The sequence below is a fragment of the Grampus griseus genome, assembly GCF_964374135.1.
Source record: "Grampus griseus genome assembly, chromosome: 7".
NCBI classification, from domain to species: Eukaryota; Metazoa; Chordata; class Mammalia; order Artiodactyla; family Delphinidae; genus Grampus; species Grampus griseus.
The window spans coordinates 33,836,458-33,861,119 of NC_139001.1; the positions used below are offsets into that span (position 1 = coordinate 33,836,458).

The 24,662-nt window shown below is 37.1% G+C and overlaps 1 protein-coding gene across 1 annotated transcript in view; it reads left to right on the plus strand.

Annotated features, from left to right (window-relative positions):
* Positions 1 to 1,030: 1,030 nt before the first annotated feature.
* Positions 1,031 to 24,662, plus strand: part of C2CD6 (C2 calcium dependent domain containing 6) — a gene marked incomplete at both ends in the record, with an annotated part of 130,245 nt that continues 106,613 nt past the window's right edge. The window contains 3 exon segments of the mRNA XM_082658905.1: positions 1,031 to 1,267; positions 20,429 to 20,515; positions 23,817 to 23,868. Coding sequence (XP_082515031.1) covers positions 1,031 to 1,267; positions 20,429 to 20,515; positions 23,817 to 23,868 — 376 coding nt within the window.

Here is a 24,662-nt window from a genome sequence, read left to right on the forward strand (position 1 = left end):
TGAGGATCAGATTCCTGCCCCCAAAGAACTCTATCTTTTGAAATTAACAACTAATTCTAATAGTGTGAGCCCACTAATAGGGATATGCCAAGTAGCAGCTTGGAGACAGCAATTAATTCTGCTTTGGGGGTATGTGTATGGGGTTATAAAACTTAAGGCTGAACTCTGAGGTGGCCTTTGAATAAAAGAAAAATAGATTCCATATACAATGGCCATAAGTAATGATCCTGCGGTGTAAAGGGCATTTTGGAGTCCCTGGTTTTACATATTATGGAATTAAAATTTTGTGGCCAATAAAGAAACTCTGAAAGTTTGTATGCTTTAAAAGGTAAGCTGTATTAACACTGGAGCAGTGGAAAGAGTGGATGACAGCAGGCCAGGAGACCCATGAGTAAACCATTCCAGGCATCTGTGTGTGAGATGTCCTAGACGAGGTGCCACAGAGAGAAAGAGTAGGGTTCAGATATTTAGGGTTAGAATTCAAAACTGTGTCTGAAGTTTTAAGCTTTTGTGGATATGACATTGCTACATTAACTACGTTTGGAACATATTAGAGGTCTGAGAGGGAAGATGAATATTAACGTGTTGTGTTATGAGTCTATGGGACAGTCGAGTAAAGATGTCCACGTAGACTGTTGGAAATATAACATCTGGAGCGCAGGGGATAGTGTAAGGAGGTGTAGGGAGAAGAGGGCTTATGATGGGTTAAGGGGCAGGCAAGAAACGAACCAAGTTCAATCCCCGTGCTGAGGAGCCTTGTTGTCCACAAGCTTGCTCTGACTTCCTTCAAAGGGAGACTTAAACGGCCTGGGCAAGGACTTGCCGCTGACCCTGCAGGCTCGCTTAACTAGCACGCCCCCAAAGCTAGCCTGGGGCAGAAGCCTGGCGCGAACGTGTGGGTCACGCGGGGCGCCGGTGGGTTGCTGCGTGCACAGGAAAAGCGTGGGAAAGGCGGGGAGAGGGCTGCGCCTGCGCAGTAGCAGGTCGTCGGTTGGTTAGTGCGCAGACCTGCCCAGCTGCGGATGGAGGGATGGAGCCGCCCCGAGACGTGCGCAAGGTTTCCAGCACAGCACATAACCGCAGCGGGCGGGTCCATTCCCTGTACACAGCCCCGATACTTCAGAGGATTCCCCGTATCAACTTGGAAAACACACATGCTAGAGGGTCGGAGTTCTCTTCTGCAACCCGTAACATCCAGGAGCGGGGCAAGACCTTGAATCGGCCCAAAGACGAGGCCAAGGATGGTCCTGGGCACCGGCTGCTGAATGTAAGTGGGGGGCCTGGTGGAGGAGTTTGTCCCCTACCAGACCACCTAGAGGGTTGGGAAGGACCAAGGGGTCAATGCGTGCTGATGGGAGGGAGGGAAACATGCGCTCGTTTTGGAGAGCGGTAACACCTGAGGAAAAGTTTACTTGTGGGACCCTGACAGTTATTTAATTGGTCAGAGCCCCGTTTTATTAATTGTTAAGTGAAGACAGTAATTACTACCTACCTTAGAGGGTTGTCTGAAAAACTAAAGGAGGTAGTGATATGAAGGACTTAATACAGTCCAAAGTAAAGAGTTAATAAATGTTAGCTGCTGTCATCATCATCATTATCATCATTGGGAATTCATTTGTATGGTTGAAGGGCTAAACTCCAGAAACCTTAGTTACCTCTGTTTTCAATTCCTGAGGTTCTTACAGATAAACCTGTAGGAGCAAAACTCTATCATATCTGCAAAGTGATTTATTGGCTTCCTGTTCTTAATTAGGTAAATTTGTTTTTGAAGTGTGTGAAACTCTTGAGTTTAATTACCATTTAGTGGTACTGCCAGAGCATAGAGGAAATGGAAAAGAGGAATCAAGTTGAAACTCACTTTTTCAAAGTTTGTTAGAGCATTATTAGGAAATTTTACATTCTCTATTGGTCTTAAGTTATTAAAAAATAGTACAGTATTTATCAGGAAACAAATGGTACACAAGAAGGTGATGTACTTTTCTATAAATTTAAGGAGTTGAATTACTTGATGTGTAAAGTACCGTCTTAATTCTAAAAACTTAGAATCTTGACTCACTGTTATGATAAATTGAGAGCATATTAAGGTTTAGCTTTAGGATAATACAAGAAAAAATTGCAGAGTTTGTGTTAAGAGAAGTATGTTTGGAAATCTAGGAGGTGGAAACCATAGGAGGTGCTTGTTGTATGTCCTCTTAAGGAATTTGGACTTTTATTCTGTAGAATGGTGGTTTCCAATTTTTTTGAGTATGAGGGTACCTTTTTGTTGTTTAAAAAAAGAAATCTCTCCACAATAAAAGTAGCTGGCTCTTTAGTATCTGCTGACTGGGAAAATCTATAATGATAAAAAAGCTACCATGTGGCAGTGTTGTTGATGGAATTTGCTAATAGATAAAACAGCATCTACATACATTCAAAAAAGAGTAGGGCACATATATGCAAGGTACATTGTTTACCCGAGTTTGGTTTCCCAAATTATTTGACCATAGAATATTTTAACATTTTGGTAGAACAGCAAAAAGAATTTAGGAAATTAAATGTGCACTTGGATTTAGTTATAATGATCTCATAAATGAATTCTTTTCAGATACAGATCCAGAGGAATGAGTTTACGTGACGTAGATGTTTATTATACAGTAAACTTAGAGTAATATGATAACTATATGCTATTTAAATTATTATAACAACTACTATAAGATACATGATGTAGATCGTTGAACATGGAATGGATGACCCTCTTCAATTTAGTAAATGCTGTCTATGCATCAGTACACCACAGATGGAACTTATATATTTGGCAAAAGGTCGTCTTTTCTATGACTTCTTGGCGTGTGTGTGTGTGTGTGTGTGTGTGTGTGTGTGTATGTATGGCACATGATTTCTTGAAAGCGGATTATCATAGGGTAATAAGAACAGCTATATAAATATGTCTGGTATTTTCTGTACAAAATGTTTAGTAATTTCTGTACAAGTTTTTTAAAACTTGGAAACATACATCTCTCAGAGATGTCTCACATCTCTCAGTATATTTGGAAAACAGTAATTTGTAGATAGTGCTTAGAACACATTTGATTTCAAGTATATTCAAAGTTGAGAACCACTGCTACAGGTGATAGGAGACGGTTGGTTTTAAGCAGGGGGATGACATGGATCAGATGTGCTTTGCTGAAAAAATAGTTTTGGCTATCAGGATTTAAGGTGAGATTACAGACGTAGTGGGGAGCGAGGCCAATAAAGTAAGATCTCTGAAGGGATGGAAAAGTATGGGCTCTAGAGTACAGGTGGAGGTGTTCTCCGGGGATAGGAAGAAGGGCATCTCTTCATCCAGAGCGGTGTTTATTTTATCTTTGGATCACCGGTGTCCAAACTTTCTGGGGGTGCTTGTTATAACCTAGATTCCTGGACCTCCACCTTAGACCTACTGAATCCAGAAGAGTGGGGGCCTGGGAATATGCTCAGATTTTAAACTATCCCAAGTGATGCTTAGATTCATGCTTGAGAATTACTGCAGATAGAGGAAAAGGCTAGGCATTGATGTGGGGATTATACACTGAGGATGTAGGCTGCAGAAGGAGGCAAGTGGAGCTAGAAGAGTTTATAAACTGGGTGAAAGAGAAAGGAGGTCTCAATGAGATTTTTAAAAGGTTATCAAATGTAAATTACTGAGAGAACTGGAAGGATTAGCTAGAGATAGTGCTCAGATCAAGGGATATTGTAGTTGATGACTTTAGTGAAAATGTGGATAATCTATCCCTCACCTTGACATCAGTTCTTTGAATGGCCTTAATTCCTTTCAGCAGCTTACTGCAATTCTACATCTTGGACCTTGCCTTCACTCTGAGTTTCACCTCCCAAATCCTGAAATCTGTTATGTTATTTCCCAATCTCTCATTATTTACTTTGAAATATGTATCAAGCTTTGTGCTAGACACTGAGGATACAACGGTGATCAAGACAGGCAAAGCACCTTCCCTTGGAAGCTAACATTTGAATTGTAGAGACAGTTACAGATTAGGCTGTTGTTCTAAGGAAATAAAAGGGCACTATGATAGAGAATCATTGTGGAGGGACAGATAGGACTTTGGATAGGCGATCAGAGAAGGCCTCTGAGGAGGTGGCTTTTAAGTGAAAACCTGAAAATGAGAAGAAGCTAGCCATTTAAAGAGTGGGGAGATGGAGGCGGAGAGCATACGAATAAACAAGTGTGAAGTTTCTATAGCTTGGACTGTTCATGGAGCATAGTGAATGAGAGGGAGAGTAGCATGAAATGAGGCCATAACATATCTTTTTGTATGTTTAAAGTCCCTTTTAAAATCTTTTTTTTTTTTTTTTTTGGTGAATTGCCCATTTGAGTCATTTTCCTATCATTTTTCTTTTCCCCCTCAGTTTTTCAAAAGTTCTTTATTGGGGATATTAGATCTGCATCTGTGATATGTGTTACAAATATTTTCTCACAATTCAACAGTTGTCTTTTGACTTTTATGGTACTTTTTGCTATGCAAAAGATTCTTAATTTTATGAGGTCAAGTTTATAATCTTTTATTGCATCTGAATTTTGTGTCTTAGTTAAAAACTATTTACATATGCCCAGGTCATGAAGGAATTTACCTATTTTGCCTTCTTGTACTTGCGTATCATTTTTACATTTAGATTCCTGATTTATTTGGACTGTGTGGTATGAGGTCTGGATTTAATTTTTTTTCTTTTCCCAAATAGATGTCTCAACACCATCTATTTTTTAAAAAATCCATCTTTGCCCTAGTGTTTTGAGATGCCACCTGTATACATAAGTTTTATACATAAGCTACCACATGTATTTGGTTTTTTCTGGACTTCCTATTCTATTCCATTGCTGTTTATCAGTTCATGTACCAAGACCATACTACTTTTTTAAGCAAAGATATTGACTTTGTTGCAAGAATCTTTAACATGCTAAATGCCCTATGAATATTGAAGAAGGGAATATGGAATACAGCATTTCCCAAAGTCAGTCATTTTTAGAAAGCATTTCAAGTATTTCATGAATACACCTTGGGAAAAGTACTGAAGACCATACTATTTTATTTTAAAGACTTACAGTGTGTTTTAATGTCTGGTAAGACTGGTTCCCCACCCCTCCCCCTGCCCTTGTAGATTTCTTTTCCAATGATTTCCTGACTATTCTCACTTTTTTTTTTTTTTTTTTTTTTGCGGTACGCGGGCCTCTCACTGTTGTGGCCCTTCCCGTTGCAGAGCACAGGCTCCGGACACGCAGGCTCAGCGGCCATGGCTCACGGGCCCAGCCGCTCCGCGGCACGTGGGATCTTCCCAGACAGGGGCACGAACCCGTGTCCCCTGCATCGGCAGGCGGACTCTCAACCACTGTGCCACCAGGGAAGCCCTATTCTCACTTTTAATAAAAACACTTTATTATTAACTTGTTTATCTCAACAAGGAAGCTTGTTCTTTTAAAAATAAAGATTGCATTAAATTGATGTTAGGTAGAACTGACATCTTTATGATGTTGACCTGTCCTATCCAAGAACAAAGAGATGTCTTTTCATTATTCAAGTCTACTTTTGTGACTTTCAGAAGTGTTTTAAAGTTTTCCTCGTAAGAGTTTTGCACACTTGTTGTTAAGATTGTTCCTAAAGTGGGGCTTTTTCTACTTTATATCCTCTAATTATTTATGTATATTAAGGCTGTTGATTTCTGTATGTTAAGTTCATGTCCTTCTTCTTTGTTTAATTTTTTTAAACATTTGAGTTAGTATTGTTATTAATCTCTAGGATTTTAGATATACTATCAGATCATCTTCAATTAGAGATAGTTTTACTTCTTTTTTTCCAATTCTCTTGCCTTTAGTTGATTTCTCCTACCTAACTGCTTTGACTCATGCCACCAGTAACATGTTGAATAGTAGTGGAGACAGTAGGCAACCTTGCCTCGTTCCTGATCTTTGTAAATACCTCCAATGTTTCCCCACCAAATGAAATAGTAGCTTCAAGACTGGCTTAATTCCTATTTTCTTGAGTGTTTTAACTGGAAAGGGTGTTGAATTTTGTCAGAGGCCATTTAAACATGTATGGAGATAATTGCATAATTCTTCTCCTTACATCTGTTGATGTGGTGTTTTATATTAATAAATTTCCTAATATTGAACCAACTTACATTCCTAGAATTAATCCCACTTGGTTATTGCATATTATTTTCTTTGTGGTGCTGGATATTCTGTTTTTATTATTTTGTTTAGTATCTTTGTATCAATATTTATGTTATATTCATCTATAATTTTCTTTATGGGTTTAGGTATCAGTGCTATGCTTCATAAAAAAATAAGAAAATTTTCTTTAGTGGTGCCATGGGATGATACCTAGTTTTTGAATTTGGTAGAATTCCCTGTGAAACCACCTGGTCCTGGCACTTTTTTGTGGTGATAGCTCATTGCTAGCTTCCTTCTATTTCTTTTATGGAAAGTGGTCTGTTTGAACTGTTTACCACTAACAGGATCAATTTTGTTAAATGGTATTTCCTTAGGAAATTATACATTTCATTTAGGTTTTAAAATATATTTGCAGGTCTGCAAATAGTCTTTTATGATTTTTCAAAAGTCTTGTCCTTTCCTATTTGCATTTTATCCCCATATACTGATTAAGTTAGCTAGTGGTTTGTATATTTTGTAGGCTCTGTAGATCAGTTTGGGAATTGATTTCTTAACAGTATTGAATCTTTCTAGCCAAGAACATGGAATGTTTTCCATTCATTTAGATCTTTAATTTCACTCAGGAATGTTTTGTAGTTTTCATTGTACTAGTCACATTTCTTCTTTTAAATTTACTCCTAAGTATTTTATTATTTTGCTGCTATTTCTAATGTAATTGTTTTCTTAATTTCATTTCCAGGTTGTTCATTGCTATTATATGGAAATGCAATTGATTTTTATATTTTGTCCTTGTATCCTGAGACCTTGCTGAACTCATTTATTAGTTCTAGTAGTTTCTTTCTTCTTCTTCTTTTTTTTAGTGGATTTCTTAGGAATTTCTATATACAGAATTTGTCACCTGCAAATAAAGACATTTTTACTTCTTTCTTTCAAATCTGGATACTTTTTATTTCTTTTTCTTATCTGACTGCACTGGTTAGAACCTTTAGTATAATGTTGATTAAAAGTAGAGAGAGTGAACACTCTTGCCTTACTGATATTAAGGGGAAAACATTCAGCCTTTCACCATTGAGTACGATGTTGAAGAATTTCCCATCTATTCCTAGTCTGTTCAGAGTTTTTTATTAAAAATACATTTTGGATTTTGTCAAATACATTTTCTGCATCTAGTGAAATGATCATGTGATTTTTGTCCTTTACTGGACACATTTATTAATGTGGCTTTTTACATTAATTTTATTACATTGATTTTCAGATGGAAAAATCCCACTTTGTCATAGTATATGGACCTTTTTAATATGTTGTTGAGTTTAGTTTACTAATATTTTGTGGTGGATTTTTACCTCTGTATTCGTAAGGGTTAATGATTTGTTGTTTTCTCATCTTGTGATGTCTGTCTGGCTTTGGTATTAATGTAATACTGACATCATAGAATAACTTGGGAAGTGTTCTTTCCTCTTCTTTTTATTTTTTTTCCCTGAGTTTGTGAAGGATTGTTGTTATTTCTTAAGTATTCTATAGAATTCACCAGTGAAACAATCTGGGTCTAAGTTTTTTTGTTTTTGTTTTGATTTGCTTGGTAGGAAGAGCTTTAATTACTAACTAAATTTCTTTAGCTGTTATAGGTCTTTCTTCTTGATTCAGTTTTGGTAATATGTGTAAGAATTTTTCCATTTAATCTAAATTGTCTAATTTGTTAGCATAAAACCGTTTATAGCTGTCAGTAGTTATCTTATATGGCAATAAACTTTGGAGATGCAGTGAAGTTTAGGATTTTGTGATGGGCAGATTATCTTGGATTATCTGATGGGCCCTACGTGTAATCACAAATGTCCTTATAAGAGAGAAGTAGAGGGAGATTTGGACACACTCAGAAGAGAAGCCAGTGTGATCACAAAGGTAGAGATTGGAGTGATGTGACCACAAGCCAAGGAACACTGGCCAGTCACCAAAAGCTGGAAGAGACAAGAATGGATTTTTCCTTAGAGCCTCTAGAGGAATTATTGCCCTGCTGACGTCTGATTTTGGCCCAGGGGGACTGATATTAGACTTCTGGCCCTCACAACTGTGAAAGAATAAATTTTTGTTGTTTAAGCTACCAAGTTTGTGGTGATTTTTTTCTTTTTTTGCGGTATGCGGGCCTCTCACTGTTGTGGCCTCTCCTGATGCGGAGCACAGGCTCCGGACGCGCAGGTTCAGCGGCCATGGCTCACGGGCCCAGCCGCTCCGCGGCATGTGGGATCTTCCCGGACCGGGGCACGAACCGGTGTCCCCTGCATCGGCAGGCGGACTCTCAACTACTGTGCCACCAGGGAAGCCCCTAGTTTAGTATTCGTTTTTTTTTTTTTTTAAGTTTTGAATTTTATTTATTTTTTTATACAACAGGTTCTTATTAGTCATCAATTTTATACACGTCAGTGTATACATGTCAATCCCAATCGCCCAATTCATCACACCACCATGCCCACCCCACCCCCGTGGCTTTCCCCCCTTGGTGTCCGTACGTTTGTTCTCTACATCTGTGTCTCAACTTCTGCCCTGCAAACCGGTTCATCTGTACCATTTTTCTAGGTTCCACATACGTGCATTAATATATGATATTTGTTTTTCTCTTTCTGACTTACTTCACTGTATGACAGTCTCTAGATCCATCCACGTCTCAACAAATGACCCAATTTCGTTCCTTTTTATGGCCGAGTAATATTCCATTGTATATGTGTACCACATCTTCTTTATCCATTTGTCTGTCGATGGGCATTTAGGTTGCTTCCATGACCTGGCTATTGTAAATACTGCTGCAGTGAACACTGGGGTGCATGTGTCTTTTTGAATTATGGTTTTCTCTGGGTATATGCCCAGTAGTGGGATTGCTGGATCATATGGTAATTCTATTTTTAGTTTTGTAAGGAACCTCCATACTGTTCTCCATAGTGGCTGTATCAATTTACATTCCCACCAGCAGTGCAAGAGGGTTCCCTTTTCTCCACACCCTCTCCAGCATTTGTTGTTTGTAGATTTTCTGATGATGCCCATTCTAACTGGTGTGAGGTGATACCTCATTGTAGTTTTGATTTGCATTTCTCTAATAATTAGTGATGTTGAGCAGCTTTTCATGTGCTTCTTGGCCATCTGTATGTCTTCTTTGGAGAAATGTCTATTTAGGTCTTCTGCCCATTTTTGGATTGGGTACTTTGTTTTTTTAATATTGAGCTGCATGAGCTGTTTATATATTTTGGAGATTAATCCTCTGTCGATTCATTTGCAAATATTTTCTCCCATTCTGAGGGTTGTCTTTCCGTCTTCTTTGTAGTTTCCTTTACTGTGCAAAAGCTTTTAAGTTTCATTAGCTCTCATTTGTTTATTTTTGTTTTTATTTCCATGACTCTAGGAGGTGGATCAAAAAAGATCTTGCTGTGATTTATGTCAAAGAGTGTTCTTCTTGTGTTTTCCTCTAAGAGTTTTATAGTGTCCGGTCTTACATTTAGGTCTCGAATCCACTTTGAGTTTATTTTTGTGTATGGTGTTAGGAAGAGTTCTAATTTCATTCTTTTACATGTAGCTGTCCAGTTTTCCCATCACCACTTATTGAAGAGGCTGTCTTTTATCCATTGTATATCCTTGCCTCCTTTGTCATAGATTAGTTGACCATAGGTGCGTGGGTTTATCTCTGGGCATTCTATCTTGTTCCATTGATCTATGTTTCTGTTTTTGTGCCAGTACCATATTGTCTTGATGACTGTAGCTTTATAGTATAGTCTGAAGTCAGGAAGTCGGATTCCTCCAGCTCCGTTTTTCTTTCTCAAGAGTGCTTTGGCTATTTGGGGTCTTTTGTGTCTCCATACAAATTTTAAGATTTTTTGTTCTAGTTCCATAAAAATGCCATTGGTAATTTGATAGAGATTGCATTGAATCTGTAGATTGCTTTGAGTAGTATAGTCATTTTCACAATATTGATTCTTCCAATCCAAGAACATGGTATATTTCTCCATCTGTTGGTATCATCTTTAATTTCTTTCATCAGTGTATATAGTTTTCTGCATAGAGGTCTTTTGTCTTCTTAGATTTATGCCTAGGTATTTTATTCTTTTTGTTGCAGTGGTAAATGGGAGTGTTTCCTTAATTTCTCTTTCAGATTTTTCATCATTAGTGTATAGGAATGCAAGAGATTTATGTGCATTAATTTTGTATCCTGCTACTTTACCAAATTCATTGATTAGCTCTAGTAGTTTTCTGGTGGCATCTTTGGGATTCTCTATGTATAGTATCATGTCATCTGCAAACAGTGACAGTTTTACTTCTTCTTTTCCAATTTGTATTCCTTTTATTTCTTTTTCTTCTCTAATTGCCATGGCTAGGACTTCCAAAACTATGTTGAATAATAGTGGTGAGAGTGGACATCCTTGTCTTGTTCCTGATCTTAGAGGAAATGCTTTCAGGTTTTCACCATTGAGAATGATGTTTGCTGTGGGTTTGTCGTATATGGCCTCTATTATGTTGAGGTAGTTTCCCTCTTTGCCCACTTTTTGGAGAGTTTTTATCATAAATGGGTGTTGAATTTTGTCAAAAGCTTTTTGTGCATCTATTGAGATGATAATATGGTTTTTATTCTTCAATTTGTTAATATGGTGTATCACATTGATTGATTTGCGTATATTGAAGAATCCTTGCATCTCTGGGATAAATCCCACTTGATCATGGTGTATGATCCTTTTAACGTGTAATTGGATTCTGTTTGCTAGTATTTTGTTGAGGATTTTTGCATCTATGTTCATCAGTGATATTGGTCTGTAATTTTCTTTTTTTGTAGTATCTTTGTCTGGTTTTGGTATCAGGGTGATGGTGACCTCATAGAATGAGTTTGGGAGTGTTCCTTCCTCTGCAATATTTTGGAAGAATTTGAGAAGGATGGGTGTTAGCTCTCCTCTAAATGTTTGATAGAACTCATCTGTGAAGCCATCTGGTCCTGGATTTTTGTTTGTTGGAAGATTTTTAATCACAGTTTCAATTTCATTACTTGTGATTGGTCTGTCCATATTTTCTACTTCTTCCTGGTTCAGTCTTGGAAGGTTGTGCATTTCTAAGAATTTGTCCATTTCTTCCAGGTTGTCCATTTTATTGACATGTAGTTGCTTGTAGTAATCTCTCATGGTCCTTTGTATTTCTGCAGTGTGAGTTGTTACCTTTCCTTTTCCATTTCTAATTCTATTGTTTTGAATCTTCTCCCTTTTTTTCTTGATGAGTCTGGTTAATGTTTTATCAATTTTGTTTATCTTCTCAAAGAAGGTATTTGATCTTTGCTTTATTGATCTTTGCTATCCTTTCCTTCATTTCTTTTTCTTTTATTTCTGATCTGATCTTTATGATTTCTTTCCTTCTGCTAACTTTGGGGATTTTTTTGTTCTTCTTTCTCTAATTGCTTTAAGTGTAAGGTTAGGTTGTTTATTTGAGATGTTTCTTGTTTCTTAAGGTAGGATTGTATTGCTATAAACTTCCCTCTTAGAACCTGTTTTGCTGCATCCCATAGGTTGTGCATCATCGTGTTTTCACTGTCATTTGTCTCTAGGTATTTTTTGATTTCCTCATTGATTTCTTCAGTGATCTCTTGGTTATTAAGTAGTGTATTGTTTAGCCGTCATGTGTTTTAATTTTTTACAGATTTTTTCCTGTATTTGATATCTAGTCTCATAGCATTGTGGTCGAAAAAGATACTTGGTACAATTTCAATTTCCTTAAATTTACCAAGACTTGATTTGTGACCCAAGATATGATCTATCCTGGAGAATGTTCCATGAGCACTTGAGAAGAAAGTGTATTCTGTTGTTTTTGGATGGAATGTCCTATAAATATCAATTAAGTACATCTTGTTTAATGTATCTTTTGAAGTTTGTGTTTCCTTACTTATTTTCATTTTGGATGATCTGTCCATTGGTGAAAGTGGGGTGTTAAAGTCCCCTACTATGATTGTGTTACTGTTGATTTCCCCTTTTATGGCTGTTAGTATTTGCCTTATGTATTGAGGTGCTCCTATGTTGGGTGCATAAATATTTACAAGTGTTATATCTTTTTCTTGGATTGATCCCATCATCATTATGCAGTGTCCTTCTTTGTCTCTTGTAATAGTCTTTGTTTTAAAGTCTGTTTTGTCTGATATGAGAATTGCTACTCCAGCTTTCTTTTGATTTCCATTTGCATGGAATGTCTTTTTCCATATCTCACTTTCAGTGTGTATGTGTCCCTAGGTCTGAAGTGGGTAAAAGACACTCTCAGCAGCATATATACGGATCTTGTTTTTGTATCCATTCAGCCAGTGTATATCTTTTGGTTGCAGCATTTAATCCACTTACATTTAAGGTAATTATTGATATATATGGTCCTGTTATCATTTGTTAATTGTTTGGGGTTTGTTATTGTAGGGCTTTTCCTTCTCTTGCGTTTCCTGCCTAGAGAAGTTCCTTTGGCATTTGTTGTAAAGCTGGTTTGGTGGTGCTGAATTCTCTTAGCTTTTGCTTGTCTGTAAAGGTTTTAATTTCTCCATCAAATCTGAGTGAGATCCTTGCCGGGTAGAGTAATCTTGGTTGTAGGTTTTTCTCCTTCAACACTTTAAATATGTCCTGCCACTCCCATCTGGCTTGCAGAGTTTCTGCTGAAAGATCAGCTGTTAACCTTATGGGGATTCCCTTGTGTGTTATTTGTTGTTTTTCACTTGCTACTTTTAATATTTTTTCTTTGTATTTAATTTTTGATAGTTTGATTAATATGTGTCCTGGCATGTTTCTCCTTGGATTTAGCCTGTATGGCACTCTCTGTGCTTCCTGGACTTTATTACTATTTCCTTTCCCATATTAGGGAAGTTTTCAATTATAATCTCTTCAAATATTTTCTCAGTTCCTTTCTTTTTCTCTTCTTCTTCTGGGACCCCTATAATTCGAGTGTTGGTGTGTTTAATGCTGTCCCAGAGGTCTCTGAGACTGTCTTCAATTCTTTTCATTCTTTATTCTGGTCTGCAGTAGTTATTTCCACTATTTTATCTTCCAGGTCACTTATCTGTTCTTCTGCCTCAGTTATTCTGCTGTTGATCTCTTCTAGAGAATTTTTAATTTCATTTATTGTGTTGTTCATCACGGTTTGTTTGCTCTTTAATTCTTCTAGGTCCTTGTTAAACGTTTCTTGTATTTTCTCCATTCTGTTTCCAAGATTTTGGATCATCTTTGCTATCATTATTCTGAATTCTTTTTCAGGTAGACTGCCTATTTCCTCCTCTTTTGTTTGGTCTGATGGGGTTTTGCCTTGCTCCTTCATCTGCTGTGTGTTTCTCTGTCTTCTCATTTTGCTTAAATTACTGTGTTTGGGGTCTCCTTTTCCCAGGCTGCAGGTTTGTAGTTCCCATTGTTTTTGGTGTCTGCCCCCAGTAGCCAAGGTTGGTTCAGTGGGTTGTGTAGGCTTCCTGATGGAGGGGACTAGTGCCTGTGTTCTGGTGGATGAGGCCGGATCTTGTCTTTCTGGTGGACAGGTCCACATCTGGTGGTGTGTTTTGGGGTGTCTGTGGCCTTATTATGATTTTAGGCAGCCTGTCTGCTAATGGGTGGGGTTGTGTTCTTGTCTTGCTAGTTGTTTGGCATAGGGTGTCCAGCACTGTAGCTTTCTGGTCATTGAGTGGAGCTGGGTCTTGCCGTTGAGATGAGACCTCTGTGAGATTTTCACCGTTTGATATTACGTGGAGCTGGGAGGTCTCTTGTGGACCAGTGTCCTGAACTTGCCTCTCCCACCTCAGAGGCCCAGCCCTGATGCCTGGCTGGAGCACCAAGAGCCTGTCATCCACACGGCTCAGAATAAAAGGGAGCAAAGAAAGAAAGAAAGGAAGAAGAATATAAAATAAAGTTATTAAAATAAAAAAAATTATTAAGAAAAAATTTTTAAGAAGTAATTAAAAAGAAAAAGACAGATAGAACCCTAGGACAAATGGTAAAAGCAAAACTATACAGACAAAATCACACTCAGAAGCATACACATAAAAAGCATACACACAAAAAGAGAAAAAGGGAAAAATATATATATATCGTTGTTCCCAAAGTCCACCTCCTCAATTTGGGATGATTCTTTGTCTATTCATGTGTTCCACAGATGCAGGTACATCAAGTTGATTGTGGAGCTTTAATCCGCTGCTCCTGAGGCTGCTGGGGGAGATTTCCCTTTCTCTTCTTTGTTCTCACAGCCCCCAGGGGCTCAGCTTTGGACTTGGCCCTGCCTCTGCGTGTAGGTCGCCTGAGGGTGTCTGTTCTTCGCTCAGACAGGAGCGGGTTAAAGGAGCAGCTGCTTGGGGGCTCTGGTTCACTCAGGCCGGGGGGAGGGACGGGTACGGAATGCGGGGTGAGCTTGTGGCAGCAGAGGCCGCGTGTAGTTGCACCAGCCTGAGGTGCCAAAGGCAAATGACTCTTAATCTAGAATGTAGGTATCTTTTGAGTTCTATCTTAATTGAATATCTTCTCCCTCTATTTTTAAAACTTTGCCATAAGGAAAAACACTACCCTGAGGGGTAGCTGGTCCTCAGGACCTCAAATCCCTTCTTGGACCATGGGCCAACCAGCCTGTGAGGCTTGTCTGCTCACCCACCGGGGCGGGTGGGGGGCTGGGAGCTGAGCCATTCTATTGTTAATGGATATTTGGGTTGTTTCTATTTTTTGGCTGTGGTGAGTAATAGTTTGAAACATTCTTGTACATGTTATACATATGCCTACATTCTGTTGGGAATATATCTAGGAATGGAATTTCTGGGTCATTAGTATGTATATGTTCAACTTCAGTACAAAATACCAAAGAGTTTTTCAAAGAAAATATAACAACTTATATTCCCACTGGCAGTGTATTAGAGTTCTAGATACTCCATATCTTTCCACTTGATAGTGTCAGTCTCTTTATGGTTAGCCATCTGAGGGATGTGTTGTGGTATCTCTTTGTGGTATTAGCTTTCATTTCCCTGATGACTAATGAGGGTATGTTCCCTTCCAAATGATTATTAGCGATCTTATAACTCTTCTGTGAAGTGCCTGTTCAAGTATGTTCCCCATTATTCTGTTGTATTGTCTGCCTTTTTCTTATTAGTTTGTATAAATTTGTGTATACATTCTAGTTATAGGCCCTTTGTCAATTATACTAAACATGTTGCAAAAATCAGTCAGTGGCTTATGTTTTCACTTTCTTAATGGTGTCTTTTTGATAAGTAGAAGTTATTAAATTTAATGTAGTTTAATGTATCAGACTTTCTTTGTGTTTATTGTTCTTTGTGTTCTGTTTTAGAAATCTACTACCCCAACGTCATGGAAATATTCTCCTATATTATCTTCTAATTGCTTTTCCTTTCACATTGAGATCTACAAATTAACCTGTGACTGATTTTGTGTGTGTGTACTGTGAGGTACAAGTCAGGTCTTTTTTCCTTTTGATCTTTTCTTTTTTGTTCTCTTCCTCTCTCTCTTCCTCCTTCCCTCCCTCCCTCTTTCTTTCTTTCTTTCTTTCTTTCTTTCTTTTTTTTCTTTCTTTCTTTCCTTCCTTCCTTCCTTCCTTTCTTCCTTCCTTCCTTTCCTTCCTTCCTTCCTTTCCTTCCTTCCTTCCTTCCTTCCTTCCTTCCTTCCTTCCTTCCTTTCCTTCCTTCCTTCCTTCCTTCCTTCCTTCCTTTCCTTCCTTCCTTCCTTCCTTTCCTTCCTTTCTTCCTTCCTTCTTTCTTTTGTGTGGAGATTTCTGTTTAACCCAGTTGAGAATGTTTTTGACCCACTATTCTGTGGTTCCATCCTTATCACAAGTGAAGTGTCCATAAATGTGTGGGTCTGTTTCCAGACTCTCTAGTCAGTTTCTTTGGTGCATTTGTCTATCCTTGTACTAATGCCATTAGAGATTAAGAAATAATACCTTTATTTCTTTAATTTTATGTCATCCTGTTTTTCTTCTTTGAGATTGTCTTGGAAAAGTTCATCAGTTTCCATAGGAAGACTTGTTGGGACTTTGATTTTGATTGCACGAAACTATAGCTTAATTTGAGGAAATGAATTATATATATTTATATAGTATATTTATATATAATATAAACTTATATGTTATATAATATTACATAATATAAAAATAAAATAATATAATATTTAATATTTATATGTAAGTATGTATACTTATTTACATATAAGCATGTATACTTAAGTATAATATAATTATGTGTAGTATATAAATATGGCATAATATAAACTGTGCCTTGCTTCTTTATGCTTTTACACTTATTTATTTTGACTAGGCTCCTCTCCCCCTAGTTCTTAATTTTTTACTTCTTCAGACCCACTTGAAGTATCATCATCTCTCCTTCCCTAACACTCTTTCTCCTCACTCCCCTTATTTGCCCTGTGTTTAAGAGATAGTTTGTAGGCATCCTGAATGGGGCTTGGTACTGGAATATTAACCTTTGTTCCTCTTTTGCTCCAGAGTTGTGACCGTTAGTATTTTCAGAAAAGTGGGCAGCCAAATAGGGAACTAAGTATATCAGCTTTATCCAAGGCTTTCTGGTGATGAGTCAAAACTGAAAACTATTGTGGAATTCTTACCTCCATCTCATATTGAAGGCAGTGGAGCTATCAAATGGAGAAAGTGAGCCTCCTTCATTCTGAGCAGACTGTGCCGAGGTGTGCATACACATGGAAACTGGCAGCTTAAAGCCTCCAGAAAGACAGATTTAGGAAAGCAAGGCATAGGCATCTAGATGTGACTTTTTTATTTTTGTTTTGTTTTTTTGCGGTACGCGGGCCTCTCACTGTTGTGGCCTCTCCCGTTGCTGAGCACAGGCTCCAGACGCGCAGGCTCAGCGGCCATGGCTCACGGGCCTAGCTGCTCCGCGGCATGTGGGATCTTCCCGGACCGGGGCACGAACCCGTGTCCCCTGCGTTGGCAGGCGGACTCTCAACCACTGCACCACCAGGGAAGCCCTAGATGTGACTTTTTAGCAGTATTCTCCAAATTTCTTTGATTGCACAATCTTATCAATAAAAAACATATGAACATTTATCACCAGTGTTTTATATATTTATTTATATATTACATAAATGTACTGCAATTTACTTAATAAATTCTATAATATACAAAAATTTAAAATGATAAATAAGCAATACTTCTAAAAATGATTTTAATTATATTTTGTTTATTAGTGGTACAAAACTCAATAAGCATCACTGTTTTTGAAAAGCATGATTTTTTTTAATTTTTGAGTTTTACTTTATTTAGAAAAGCATGATTTAATACTTTGTGATGTAGTGATTTGAAGGTCTGGTTCTAAGACAAATTTATTTCAGTATTTGGTTTTTAATGCTGTTGTATTTGAAAAAGGTACCTTTAAAGATTTGAAATTCCAAATGGAAGAGATGCATCTTGGTTGAGCCTAGTAAATCACAGTACTTATTTTTCACTTCTATTATGTTATTCAAAGTTTTTAGCTCACAGTTTTTGAGTAAACTGTTACTTCTCTGATTAATTAGTTCCAGTAAACTCTTTGGAAGGCATTGCAGTCTTTTTATATTTACAAGGAAAAATGGTCTGTTAACCTGCTGAAACTCTTCATTTGTGAGATTTTTAAACAAATAAGAAAAGTGTTTCTAAGTTTTTAAAATGTGATACTGTGAGCTTCTAGGGTACTCATAACACATTTGCACACATATAAAATTACATTAGGAGATATTTCCAATAGTTTTTAAGATGTTCTTAACTTGAGTTTATTTCAAAAAGATAGTTATTTTCACACTCATTAAAATGTCACCACCTTACTCTGAAAGGACAGAGAAGTATATATTTTAAAATAGTTGCTAGTTTATATACTACTGACAGTCATCACAGAAAAGTTTAGCAAACTGCAACACTTATCTTTTTATAAAACCAAACTGCATGATGCATCTTTGTGTTTGCCAACTTTTAAAAATGCTTTGCCATGAAATTTCTTGCGATCAGTTCTCATCTATTTGCAAAGTAGACTAAATACTATTCAAGGTAATGTAATTGGTCAACCCATTTAACTAGCAAACGCAATACCCCGAAAGCATGAGGGCACTGATATGAACCCTTCTGAGTGTGAAACTCACACTTTTACTCAGAATATTTGTCTACTGCTTATAGTCGTCTCTATGTGCTTACTTTCATAGTTGTTAAAGAAGTTGGAAAATTCTAATATTTTCTCCTGCTACTCTAGAGAATAATCTTTGGTCCCTGCTGTGAGTGGTCTTGTTTCATGGGGTCAGAGAACCACACAGTGTGAAAAGGAGTCATTGCTCCTGAGCTTGGGCAGGGAAAAAGATGATTTAAAACATCTCTTTTAGACTTAAGAATTCCATGCACCTGTAGCTTGTACAATGAATGGCAGTGTCTGACCAATCAAATAAATCATTCTTTTTCCACGTATAAGATCTGTGTAGAGAATGAGTAAAGATAAAACTTTCTCTCCTCAGCATTTGTTTTTCTTATAGTGAAACTGTCATTGTTTTGTTACCTGTCTTCAACACCAGCCCGAACTTCTGAAGGGCAGGAACATCTCAAGCTGGAATCAGCAAAGTGCCAGGCGTATAGTCCTGCCAGCACATTAGCGAATGTTAACTGATGTAAGGATAGTGAGCTTGCCATTAGTGCTAGGAGTGGGAGCATCCTAGGAAAAGGTAATCATGTAGGCTAGTAGGTTTTCAAAGAAACTGTGGAATGGGGGAGAGTGGGCCAGAAAGGCCACTGGGGAGGAAGTGCAGAGCAATGTGAGTGAATGTTCAGACTTTAAAATAGAAGTGCCGCGAGGAAGTTCTGCTTTGGGGGTCAAAAGCAGCAGAGAGGAAAGGCACAGTGGAATTAACTGAAATTAAAATTCTCTGCAGGTTCAGGAGAAATTCTAGGTGGTATCAGAGGCTTTATGAGACTAGCCTTTAGAAGTTTTGTTCAAGGTTCTAATAGAATTTTGGCAAAGAGTTGTTTTGTTCATGCTGCTGCCATTGGAGAGAGCTCTGCTCATACGAGGAAGGAAAAGTAAAAAGGTAAGAAAACGAGGGATTGTTAAGTATAAAATACCAGGTTGTTAAGGATAAATTGAGTATTAGTATTCTAAAGGATTTTTCCCCAATTATTTTGTATTTTTTAAAATGCATATTCAAAGTAGACTTCCATAATAAGATCATTAAAACATTAGAAAATATGAGGTTCCATATTAAATACACATACACTGTCCACAGGTTGATATTTTTGCAACATTTGTTGTTTTGTATTTGCAACAATACAAAAAATACAACAATTTTTGTACAGTAATTGTCATTCAGTTAGCTTAACCTATGATTTAATCATGTGTATAAAAAAAAACACATTAAGCCAGTCAGGTGCAGCAATAACAAAGTGATCCAAGATGTATAAAACAAATGTTTTCAGTACACTGAAAGTATTTGTTTTGTACTTTAAAACAAAATTTTCAACATAATAAGGATTTATTACATTTATTACATACTATAAAAATTAAACAAGCGATTCTTGAAAGACACATAACGACAAAGATTCCTGGGAAATTATTGTTTGGAAATAAGGCCATGTTGATTCAAGTTCAGCAAAGGTTGGGAATAAATACAATTCTCCTTTTCAGGTTAGATTTTTAATAGACGGTTTGTTCACTATTCCCCTCACCCTTCCTCTCCTTTCCCCTCCCATCCCTTTCTCTTTACTCTACTATACAAGTCTATATTAAAATGTCTTGTAATTTTTAAACGCTAACCATTATGTGTTGTGACCAGAGCCCTTAAGAACAAAGTTAATTATTAGCCCAGAAATGTTAGTTAGTAGGGTTACTCTGGATGAGATCACACAACCAAAAACCAAAAGCCATCTGTTCATTACTCCTTTCCACTGTACCTACTATTCCAAAGGATTAGATTCCAGTTCCTTCAGTGGCTGATAACTGAAGGAATATTGGAATAATTTGCAAGCAGGATTACTGCCATTTGTGGGATACAAGACCTAGTCCACATTAGATTAAGACCATCATTTTTAGTTAACAAGGAGAACTCATTGTTTATGCTATTATGTACTTCTCTCCTCTCTCATAATTCCCTTAATTATTTTATATTTAATTGTACACATTTCGTTTCTCTGCTAATGATAAACTTAGTGGGGCGTTTTCAAGTCATAGAATATGTTATAAAATATATAATACCTGATACTAGATGCTCATAAAATTTTTGTTGAAGTATAATATCTTTTCTAATTATATTCTTCTCTGCCTTATAAAGTCTTAATTTATTTACATTGTAGATGCTGAGAAAAACTCTTAAAGGGTCTGAAAGTAAAGAACTAGAAGTGACACCTGAGACACCAACTTTGGTGCCATTTGGCGATGTGGTATGTATGACTAAACCTCAATAAACATGTACAAATTATTTTTTATTTCATATGAAAACTATTTAATGTCAAAAAGCATGTGTAGAAAATGGTCCTCTCTGATAAACATATTCATGAATTTTTCATTTTTATGAGTCAGAAAAGCATTCTAATAATCACTGAAATTTTGGAAAACATCCTGATTCACAGAAAAAATGTCTCTGCTAGGGATTCCTAAACGCTAGTTACATCAGAATTACCTGGGATACTTTTTTAAAACATTGATTCTTGGGCCCCACTTAAGATCCGCTAACTTAGAAACTGAGAATGGGGCCTAGGAACCAGTATTTTTGTTAAACTCTTCAGATAATTATATTTTTGTCAGATTTAGGGAACTTTGAGTGATAATTGATCCCACATCTCTCTCTCATCCAAAAAATAATAAACCATAGAAACAAAAACAAACATACTCATCAATCATACACGTACACACACACACAGGTGGGACCTAATATCTAGGCTGAGAACCAGAAAAGTCTGTTTTCTCTTTTGGGCGCTATAGAGAGAGTATAGGCCGTGAAGATCTGTGTATATTTAGAACTATCAAATATTGTGGTATTCTCTCACAGTTACCTTTATTTTCTAAACAGTATCAGAAGAATTAGTGGCTGTGAAATGAGAGTTTCTCTTGTGTCTCTTCTCTAGTTCCTATTGTGTACTAATACATTTTCTTGATTAAAAAATTTATGATGAATTTAACACCACCTTTTTAGGGGGAAAATAAGAATAATTCATGTATACACTTTTGTTTTTACAGAATGACCGTGGTGTACCTTACTCGTAAAATTATATAACACTTTCTTCCCTCTATCATAATCAAAGTTGAAGTATAAGCCTTCACTGTCCGACTCTAAACTTAGAAAAGATTCTTTGAAATCTCTTTTGGCCATAAACTATTATGCATGTCACTATGTTGACATACTAGTTTCTGAAATCCATACTCTTGAATATGACTTCTCCGTGTCTTTAGAACTCACATTTTTAAGAATCTTTTTATTTCTCCCACAGTTCCTAACCTTATAGTTCATATTTTCCTTATTTGAATTGCATATTGCTAGACATCAAAAAGCTTCTCTTAAGAGTTAGCTGGAAGTTTTGACAGAGAGATGTTTGGCATGTGACTGATGGCTCCTCCCAGTGTGTGATTCAGCTACATCACCTTCTCTTTGAATGTTCTGTGATTTGGCAAAGTTGGTGCCTGTGTAGGCCATGATAACTACATCACAACCCACTACTCCTATTTCTAATAATCATATCCCATTTTCAGAAAAAAATGAAAAAGATGTCTTAAAATTGAGCACATAAAGTACTTTTGTCAACAGCTGTGGTTGCTTTCCTGTTTTTTTTTTTTTGCGGTACGCGGCCTCTCCCATTGTGGAGCACAGGCTCCGGACGCGCAGGCTCAGCAGCCATGGCTTACAGGTCCAGCCGCTCCGGTGGGCCCAGCTGCTCCGCGGCATGTGGGATCCTCCCGGACCAGGACACGAACCCGCATCCCCTGCATCGGCAGGCGGACTCTCAACCACTGCGCCACCAGGGAAGCCCAGCTTTCCTGTTTTAAGTGCATGTTTGAGAGTGTTTTGGGGGTCAAGGTGTTGACAGGGTTATTGCTTTGGGCCACAGATGGGTCTCGCAATCTGTGGCAACATTTGTTATCTGCAACCTGTGAATGGTCATCATTATGGTTTTTGTTTTGATTTGTTTGTTTTTGGCTGCATTGGGTCTTCGTTGCTGTGCATGGGCTTTCTCTAGTTGCAGTGAGCAGGGGCTACTCTTCATTGCAGTGCGCAGGCTTTCTCATTGTGGTGGCTTTTCTTGTTGCGGAGCACAGGCTCTAGGCTCACAGGCTTCAGTAGTTGCAGCACACGGGCTCAGTAGTTGTGGCACGCAGGCCCTAGAGCATGCAAGCTTCAGTAGTTGCAGCACACGGGCTCAGTAGTTGTGGCTTGTGGGCTCTAGAATGCAGGCTCAGTAGTTGTGGCATGTGCGCTTAGTTGCTCCGTGGCACGTGGGATCTTCCTGGACCAGGGATCAAACCCGTGTCCCCTGCATTTGCAGGCGAATTCTTAACCACTGCGCCACCAGGGACGTCCCATCATTATGGTTTTGAATGTTAAATCTTTTTCTATACTTGAATAGAAATTTATTCTCTTTTTTATATTATATGGATCTCTTATGTAAAAGTATAAAAGGCTATTGAAATATAAGGAAAATTAGGATAGTTGCTGATGGCTTCATGTTGAGATACTTGACAGGCAGTCAGTGATTTATGACAGAATTTTTATATATAGAATTATGCAAAACAAAATTATAGCTGTATTTCCCTGTTTTACCCTCCTTGTGTGCACCCAATTTTAAGAAGTTAACAGTGGTTCGTGGACTTTCCTATGGCAATACCATTTTAAGTCTCACCTAGATTAGAACCTTTCTTTTAACATAACATTTTATACTTATGTCTCTCTAAGAAGTAGACCACAATATTTTCTTCTTTAGAATTTCATCATTCAGATACAGTAGTCTTTTAATTAAATATTGAGTGCTAACTTCTTTTTCTGCATTGTTCTAAAACCAAATCCTTAAAATTACTTACGCTATATTTAAAACTACTATTGGGCCATTTATTTTGTTTCACAGATATTTAATATAATATTGCTCTTGTTTTTACTTGGTTTTTAAGACCAAACATGGCTGAATTAAGATCAAATGGCTTACATTTGGCTAATAGTATTCAAGTATTCTTGTATTAATTTTGTACTTGATTTTATGGTTAAACACAAGATACAACTTTTCTTAACATTTGGAAACACTTTGTACAAGAGAGAATGAGTATTTCACAGCCCTTGACATATTATAGTCAGTGCATGATTGTTGAATGAATACAGTGGTTTTAGGATACTGGATAAAAAAGCTTATCTGAAGCAAGGCATATTTCTTGTTATATGCAAGATGCTATGTTGTATCAGTTCTCACCTAATGTAAAATAAAAGTGATTCAAAGAGTGATATTTGGATTGAAGTTAATAAATGAACCATTTTTCTCTTTGTATTCTTGTTTGTTTTAAGTTTACTTTGAACAAATCTTGCCTATTTTTCTGCTTTCTGGTGTTTTCTGTAACTAGATATTTCTAATAAGAAAAAATATTTCTAATGAGAAAAACTAACGAAGTGAAACTTTAAAAAAAATGTAGTTTGGTGAGAGTAAAATGGAAGAAAAGTTAACTTTTAAAACTTAATTTGCTGTGTTTTTATTTTGATTGTTATAGGTTGGCTGCCTAGCCATTCATGTAAAGAAGTGCAAACATTTTACGCCTAAGAGTATCCTTTCTTTTGATTTAAGAACCATACTGTGATCATATATCACTGTTTCTGTTATATATTGCTGGCTTACAAAACACTCTAAGACTCAGTGGCTTAAAACATTAACCATTTTATTACCAATCACTGTCTGTACATTCACTAGGTGGTTCTTCTGCTTCACATTATCCCAGCTGGGGCTGCAGTTCAAAAGGGCTGGGATACCTAAAACGGCTCATTTACATGTCTGGTGCCTTTAGTGAGAATGCCTGAAAGACTGGACTTAGCTGAGATGCTGAAAGGGTTAGACCTTTCTTTCCATGTAGTCCTAGGGTCTTGTCTTTCATCATTAAACATTTTTTCTGCATTAATTTTGATTTAAAAGTATTACATTAAAATATTGATTACTGAAGTTTTTGGTGTCCACTTAAATTTTGTACTCTGGGTAGTGCCACCCTATCCTAGTCTCAGCCCTGGTCACGTCAGTTGCATGTTAAAGTAGTCACAGGACCGGGCCAGATTAAAGAGCAGAGGAAAATAAACTCCACTTTTTGATGTGGAGAGTGACAAAAGATTTTTAGCTATCTGTAATCCACCTCGATCATCATGTAAGTTAAAGAAAATATACGTATCTTCTTGGATGATAATACTAATTTATTTCTAATTAATAACTTTGCTTGTCAAACACTGTTTAAAGGGTTTATTTTTCTCGGTGCCTTTAAATAGCTGAATGCTTATTATTAGATCTGTCATGGCATAAAGCCAGTCTCATTATGAAGACTTGATGTTTCTTTTGTAAATAAAGTGAACTATTG